This window comes from Propithecus coquereli, unplaced genomic scaffold, assembly GCF_000956105.1.
Source record: "Propithecus coquereli isolate 6110/MARCELLA unplaced genomic scaffold, Pcoq_1.0 Scaffold66, whole genome shotgun sequence".
Classification (NCBI taxonomy): Eukaryota; Metazoa; Chordata; class Mammalia; order Primates; family Indriidae; genus Propithecus; species Propithecus coquereli.
This window is the reverse complement of record NW_012152618.1, coordinates 7,409,286-7,417,798: the sequence shown is the minus strand read 5'-3', so window position 1 is coordinate 7,417,798 and position 8,513 is coordinate 7,409,286. Positions and strand designations below refer to the sequence as shown.

The 8,513-nt window shown below is 39.9% G+C and overlaps 1 protein-coding gene across 1 annotated transcript; it reads right to left on the bottom strand.

Annotated features, from left to right (window-relative positions):
• Positions 1-6,072: 6,072 nt before the first annotated feature.
• EXOC8 (exocyst complex component 8) lies at positions 6,073-8,469 on the bottom strand. The gene has a single exon (XM_012660187.1). It carries the CDS (start codon positions 8,380-8,382, stop codon positions 6,196-6,198), a length of 2,187 nt encoding a protein of 728 aa, XP_012515641.1. The 5' UTR covers positions 8,383-8,469; the 3' UTR covers positions 6,073-6,195.
• Positions 8,470-8,513: the final 44 nt, after the last annotated feature.

Here is an 8,513-nt window from a genome sequence, read left to right as displayed (position 1 = left end):
GTGTATTTCTATCACCAAGATAACCAAACCAGTATTTGTATTTTTCTATATTCTTATTTGTGTGTCTGCGTACACATATCCACACAAAGCTGAGAAAATGGATCTAAAAGATGATCTATTATTACAAGGAGAATTCACCTGTTTCTTTAAACAGTGAGCCCACAGCTCGGCAGAGACCTGAAGAGTGAAGGATCCTGATTCCTTGAACATTAGCACCTGACTCTCTAACTCAACTCCTGCCGTATTTCTTGGGAGATTTTAAAACTACCATAATTCTGAAATTGATGGGTATAACGAATAGATGAGTATAAGTTCAGGTTATCTGTAAGAATAGTAATGTAATACAAAAATTTTTGTGGTGTGTATTTGTAATAAAGTTATGGGTACTGCTAATAAACAAAAAATGTGAGAGACCTGAAGAAAATTTGAAAATGTTAATGAAATATAAGGCAACACTTGCATAAATGGATTCAAAATTATAAAGATGTCAATTCTCCCTAAGTTAATCTGTACACTCAAAGTGCTAACTCTTTGGGGGGATAAGAAGAGACTGTTATAAAATGATTCAAAATACAAGTTGAATAATAAACATGTGAGAATATAGTTCCATGGATTCTGCATTCATGAATTCAAACAAACACGGATCAAAAATATTTTTTAAAAAACTGTATCCAGACTGGACACAGTGGCTCACACCTGTAATTCTAACATTATGGGAGGCCAAGGCAGGAGGACTGCTTGAGGCCAGGAATTTGAGGTTGCAGTGAGCTATGATGATGCCACTACACTCTAGCCTGAGTGAGACTGTCTCATTTAGACAGAGAGACCGTCTCAAAAAAAAACCCCCCAAAACAACAACAAAAACTGCATCTGTACTGAACATGTATAGGCTTTTTTTTTCATGTCATTATTCCCTAAATGACAGTATAATAACTATTTACACAGCATTTACATTGTATTAAGTATTATAAGTAATTTAGAGATTATTTAAAATATATGGGAAGACTGCACAGATTACATGCAAATACCATGCCATTTTGTATCAGGAACTTGAGCATCCATGGATTTTGATATGCCAGGGAGGTCCTAGAACTAAATCCCCTCAGACACCAAGGGATGACTGTACTTAGGAAAAACCTGAAACAGAAGAATGAGACCAGTCCTACCAGTTATAAAATTATAGACTACAGTTAATTAAAACAGCTTGCTTTTGGACAGAAATACAAATATCAACCAAATAGGACACAGAGTCTAAATACGTGCCCAGATATACATCCAGTATAAATGTACATAAATTTCGTATTGAAAATGGCATTTTGAATCAGTGGGCAAAAAGAATGATTCAAAATCGCTGTGACAACTTGCTAATCATTTGTGTGAAAACAGGATTCTGGCATCCTTCTTTACTCTAAATGAATTATAGCTGGAGCAAAACTTCAAATATCAAAATATAATCAATTACTAGAAGAAAAACATGAGTGAATATTTTTAGAATCTGAAAGTGGATAAGGCCTTTTGAAGTCCTGGTCTTAGAGGAAAAAAACCTACATAAATTTGGCTTCATAACAAGTTAAAATTTACTGCACCATGAAAATAAATAAATGGATACATAAATGACAAAGAAAAACCACAGCAATACATATGAAGGGTTAATTTCCTAAATATATAATAAACTGCTACAAAATCATAATACAATGATAACCTAATAGAACAAAAGGCAAAAAGACATAACTAGGTAGTTTAACACTGCAGTCCCCAGCCCCCATGCCAAACACTAGTACCAGTCTGTGGCCTTTGGAAACCAGGCTGCACAGCAGGATGTGAGCAATAGGCAAGCCGGCGAAGCTTCATCTGTATTTACAGCCGCTCCCCATCGCTGGCATCATTGCCTGAGCTCCACCTCCAGTCAGATCAGCGGGGCATTAGATTCTCTTAAGAGCACAAGGAAACCCTACTGTAAACTGCAAATGCAAGGAAGGGATCTAGGTTGTGCGCTCCTTATGAGAATCTAATGCCTGATGATCTGAGGTGGAGCTGAGGTGGTGATGCTAGTGCTGGGGAGTGGCTGCAAATACAGATTAGCATGAGCAGAGGTTTGACTGCACAATCAATGTAATGTGCTTGAATCATCCTGAAACCATCCCCTGCCCTGGGTCTGTGGAAAAAGGTTGGGGACCACTGGTTTAACAGAAAAAGAAATACGAAGTTGCTCAACCTCTAAAAATTACAAACAAAAGCAGATGCTATTTTTTCACAGAAAAGATCACTAAATGAATAAATCTTATTACTAAGATTATTATTTAAAAAATGAATAAATTTTCATGAGCATTCACGGAAGCAGACATTTTCCTATACTGTTGGGGAGAATGTAAAATGGTACATATGCCCTTCCCAAGGAGCAGTTTGGCAATGTTTACCTAAATTTAAAATGTATAGCTTGGCACAGCAATTTCTAGAAACACATCCTATAGATATAGTCCCACAAGTAGGCAAAGATTTCATACACACAAACACACAGAATTTTTAAAGGATTTTTTTGTAATCACCAAAACCTGAAACAAAGTAATTGGAAAATGCAAGATTATGATATATCCGTTCACTGAGACTGAATACTATTCCATGACAGAAAAAAAAAAAAACCCAGTGAGGTACAGCTACAGGTGTTGATGTGAGATGTCTTAAAAATACTGAATTATTTATTAAGTGTCTAAAAACAAGAGGCAGAACTGTACATATATAATATAATCCAGCATCTGGGAGGAAATATGTACATGAAACTCTCACCAGTGGTTACCTCTGGTGAGTGGGATTGTTGGGGGCATGGATGAGGGTGAGGACTGTGGCTGTTCACTTCATACCCTTCTGCATGGATTTACGCTTCCATAATAAGCACACATTGCTTAACTACCTTCTCCCACACTCGGCAACCCATCCAAGCAGGTCTCTTCACGTGATACCTGTATTTCCACTTACTTCTGTGTCTTTGCTCAGGTCACGCTCTTCCTTTTTCCTTGTACATCTAAGTCTTGCCCATTCTTCAAGGACCAGCTCAAATGCCAACAATTTCACGAGAACTTTCTAGACTCCTTAAAATTACACTGCTCTCTTCCTTTTTGGTAGCCCCACTGTACACAGTTGCACATTTAACTATTAAAGAATTTATATTCATTGACTTTTTCCAATTTTTAAGCATCTTAATAGGAGAAAGCATGCCTAAATTTATTTTGTCTTCCCTATCCCCACATTGTAGTCAATGTGAGGCACAGCATTCAATACTTTCAAATATAGGATCATTTCCTCAGTATCTGTTTAATATTTTTTAAAAGCAGGACCTTGTCATTTAGTTCCTAGGTCTCATGGCCTACATTTTGTTTTCTTTATTTAGGGATGTGCAGATGGCATTAAATCTACTTTTTAGAGTAAATTCACATTTTGTACACCTGAAATTTTCCATTCACAGGAGTCCTAAGAAATTGAGAACTAATTTATTCACAATTCTGAGAGTAAGCAGAACACTTATTTAAATTAGCAAATAGCTTCCTACCTATCCTCCTCACATAAACAAAAAACAAACTAGGCTCTTCAAAGAATATTTCAGTAACAAGGATATAAGAATAAATACTGATTAAATAAGAGAAACAGGTAAAACATTGTAATATCAATCAATTTTATCCAGTGTAAGTTTTTAAGCTTTATTTTTACAAAACATGTCAGATTCCCTCATAACACAGCATTATCAATAAGCAAAATGTACATATACTGATTTTATACTACATGTCAAGTCCCAAATTCCCAATCCTAGGTAAGATACAAAGTTGTAAAATGCAAGTGCCAATAATTAAACTATAGGTAGTATTTAAATAAAAATAAGTGAGTTTTTAGCACTTAAGTGAAATAAGGCTTTAATCAAAAGAGATTTAATTTCACAGAGTGACTCTTTTCCCCAACAGTAATTAATTCAATCAAGTCTGCAATTCCAAGCTCCAGTGACAGTGTTATGGTTGAAGCAAACAAGGAAAGGTAATCAATGCTTAAGTGGTATATTTCTGTATGTACTATATTTCTGGACAATCTCTAACTGCATTCAATTTTTAGAACTTATTTTGGAGTCTAACAGAAACCAAAAAATTAGAAGAGCTCTCACTCCACTTTGAGGAATGCAACATAATTGTTCTGCCTAGGCACAAAGACATTACAACGCTGATGGTTAAAGACACTAATTGACTCACCAAAACCATACTTCTTCCAGCTACATCTGTGAAGGAATACACAAATTTTAACAAAAGAAAATTCTGTACTTGCAGTTTAAAAAGCAGACAGTTCCATGAAGAAGCAACCATTTAAATATCTGAGTATACACATTTAAGTTTTTACAACTTCATGCCTTAAGAGAAATTTTGATTTCAGAAGTATCATTTCATGGATCCAGCATCATATATTTACACAATACGTGTTGTGTACAATATAATATTGGAACCTGTAAATGGCACAAAATAACCATAATAATCACAAAATTTTATCAAATTCAAGTTTCCAGTAATCTTTAAAGAGACAAATTATAACTGTCTTTGCTCAGCTGAGATACCCAGTTACGGTTATCTAGAAAATCCTAAATGTAGTGAAAAAAATTAGTCTAAGGAAATCTGTAACTGATAATTTTCAACCTTTTAAATATGCATAGCTAAAAAGAAAACAAAAGGGCTGGTTTGGCACATGAGTAATTCAAGGAGTTTTACAACCCTGAGCCACTATTTGGAATCTACTTTAGGTTTTACATAATTTTCAGTCTTACTATCGCCATTTTCATTCAGGTAAAAGAAATGACCTTTTGAAATCATTGGCATCAACAATGGCACTTATGAACAAGAATCACAACTAGAAGCTAGGGGAAAAAAAAACGTATCTTAGCAAGCACAATTTCTCTCAAAGTATGAGGAATGTTATATAATAAATATACAATAGAAGCAATAGTTTAGAAACCTTAGGAAGCTCACATTTCTTTAGTTATTTTTGCTTTACTAAACAATCTGAAATAAGTATTATATTCACTTTTAAAAATTAAACAAGAAAAATGCAGCATAGAGCATTCTAGGAGTCGGAGAAGGTTCTGTCTTCCCTCTGCTTTGGGCACATTGTCCCACCTCTGTTCTTCACTTTGTTACAAAAAAACCAAATCTCTCCTCAGAGTAGTCTTACTTGAGAACACTGGGTATATATGATTTTTTCTAATTTTCCATCCACCCAGACCCCGAAATCTAAATAACTACTTGAATGAAAACCTTTTTTCCATTTGATGAAGGCTGAGCCACTATACAACCTACACTGGAGGGGTGGTGGGCCGGGAGAGGGCAGCTAAAACTTGGCAGCTGCAGCCAGGTTCCTCACTGTATTCTGTTTTTTATTATTATCTTCATTTTTTAAAATATGACAACAACGTAAGTTCAAGCTGGAAACTCACACAATTCTAGAATATGTTGAAAAAAAATTTGTCACAGTCCTTAAGATTTGCAAGTAAATGCTCCCAAATCAAATACTATGAAGCTGCTAATTAGCGACTGAAAATTAGCCATTCAAATTATGTTGAAAATACTTGAATTATTTTTTCTGAAAGCTTCCTCTTGTATTCCATAACGATCGAAGTATCTGAGTCCATACACTAGCTAGTTTCAAGAAAGAGTTCTTTCGACAAAAATGCACCCTGAAACCAATGTTCCCAACGCCTTTCTTTTCCCCAAATTGTTCAATTACAGTTTTAAAGAGGGGGAAAGTATATGAGGCAGGGTGTTTTATGTGGCACTTTAAGAAACCTAACATTTTAGTGAACTGGGAAACTTTTCACAACATACTTATACTATGTATTTATAGATATTATGACTGTGTCACATAATATATACTGTGAGAAAATGTATTTTGACTCAAAGGATAAAACCGAAATACTATAGTGTGAGCATACATTCAGTAGAGAATTAGCATAATTTAAAAGGATAGCATACTATAGGTTTTAATAATTCTAATATTTTTGTTATTTGGGCTTAATCTTAAAATTTTTTGTCTTTTTGATTTTGCATTTCTAAGAGGGCACTTTTTATTTTTAAGCTGTGTTTGAGTCTATAAAGAATATGCTAATGCAACTTAATATAAATATAAATAATATATAAGCAATATATATGTACACATATAAACAAAACGAAACAATCAGACCACTGACGTTGTACTTTCGGGATTCACACGGATAAGTCTAGATGCATTCCTCAGGTCTTGGAGTTGCTTTGCAGGTTTCCCCACACCTTCTTCAAACCTTTTCTCCACCACAGGGAGGACTGTTTCATATAGAAAGGATGCATTCTGTCTGATAAAAGCCTTCTTCTCCGGATCCTGCTCACATCGAAGACTATAATCCACATGCTGAACAGCAACCAAAATGATTTCCACCAGGCTCTCCAAAAGTACCATGTGCAGCTCTGGGAAATACAGCTTCAGTGCCTCTTCCAAGAAGCCCATGGTCTGTTTGGTGAAAGCAACCACTGTGTAACTTAGGTTCACCCAGCAGTCATCCCCTGTGTATTGCTCAAAGTTACTTACCCCACAACTTTTCATCTCTTCTTTGAGCTTACCTAGGGCTTCGGGAGTCATCAAGTTCATCCTCCTCCACATCTCTTCGGAGTTGCGATGTTTAGTGGCTTCAATGATGATTTCTTTGTAACTGTGCAAGGCCCCTTGGATGTCTTTCACCAGAAGGGCATGGATGATGAAGGTGAGGTCTAGTCCGATATCGCCCAGTTGCTGGCAATGCTCCTTAGCCACTTTCACGCACTCGGCTGCTGTAGAAAGGCTCTCCTTACTGTCAAACACCTGCTTGCTAAAAGCATCCACGAACATGCCCATGGCTGATCTTGCCCAGACGACAAAGGCGGAGTAGCAGCCACTGTCAGTGCCTGCAAAATCTATCTCAAATTCTCTTGCAGTTTCAAGAAGGCTGGTAAAGAAGACATGGCAGAGTTTATGAATATAGAGTAAAGTGGCACCTTCAATGCGAAGCTGACGTATTGCAGTATGCACAGCTGCTGCTCTGTTTCTCAAAAACAATTCACAAGCTTTTGTGCACTGGCCGAGCCGGATTAGTTGAGAAACTGCCCTGCGAGTAGCCTTGGGACCACCTCTCAGGGAACGATCTGGGGAGAGTTCAAACACTAGCACCTTAGTGAGCTGTCGAACACGCTCATCTACTTTGGCCCTTAGCTCTTTCACAGGAGGTGGACTGGGCTTATCTTCCAGGTAATGGTTCAATTTATCCAGTAGGTCAACAGCCCCTTCAAAGTCCCTCTGGGCAATACAGACATCCAGGTCTTCAGGTAACTCTTGGATCCATTCCATGGAGAGGTCCACCTTCTCTTCCTCTACCTCAGGAACAGCTGGTTCTTCTTCTTCTTCATCCTCAAACGGGTTACTGGTCTTGGAAGTCACTTGGGGTGGCCCTCGAGGGGCAGCTGCCTCTTCCTGCTCCCTTCGTCTTTTTTCACTGAGGGCTCTCTTGGTTTTGTATAGCACTTCCAGCCACTCTCGTTTGATTTTAGCATTTTCTGCCTGAAAAATTCGGCTCTCGGGGAACATCAGCAGTTTGAACATGTCCTTCATGGGTGGGTTGTCCTTGACATTGACTACGGCCAAATCATCTAGGGGATAGAGAGCGTTGTAGCGATACATCCCCCGCCTCTGCGGCAGCCAGGTGGCCACTAACAAACAGTCGTTCATGAGAAAGCCGTGCACCCGCTGCAGTTGGGCCATGTGGTCCGCCTCGTATTCCACCAGGTCCCCGTTGTACACCAGGTATTGTCCCGGCGTCTCCAGCAGGTGCCTGCAGCCTTCCACCTTCTCAAGCAGGGTGGTGAGAGTGCGCTGCTTGCCTTCCTCGCCCGGACCGGAACTGTCGCGGGAGGCGCCCCCAGGGGTGGGAAAAAAGCCAGTCTGGCCTCGGAGGTGGTCTCGGCCCCCGGCACTGCCACCTCCCTCCTCCCCTCCAGAGGCGGCAGCGGCCCCGGCGGCGGCGGCGGCGGCGGCGGCGGGCAGCAGGGTAAGCGGGATGCTCTCCAGGCTGCTCTTCTGCTCGGTCAGCAGATGACTGAGCTGGTACATCTCGCTCTCCAGGTAGGAGATCTCGCGGGCCGTCTCTATGAACTGCCGGTAGTTCTGGTAGACGTTGCGCTTCAGGTTCTGCGCCGTCTCCTCCGCCAGCGCCTGGATGCGCTGCCGGTGCTCCTGCAGGTCCCGGTCCCCGTCCGACTGCTGCGAGAGCTGCTTCACGTACAGCCGCGCCTCAAAGCCGCCCGACTCCAGTTGCCGCCGCAGGCGGCTCGCCCCACTGTCTGACATCGCCATCACCATTTCCGTCCGGGTCTCACGCAGTCACTGTCACTATCACCGCCGCTGTGGAGACCCACCCAAGCCCCGCTGAGCTCCTGGGCTGAGGAAGTAGGATTGGAGCGAGACTAGTACGCCTGCGCCCGGTTCTGAAC

Bases quoted from the DNA above. Each gene is read 5' to 3' on its own strand.
- EXOC8 (XM_012660187.1), bottom strand. From the start codon at position 8,382: ATGGTGATGGCGATGTCAGACAGTGGGGCGAGCCGCCTGCGGCGGCAA.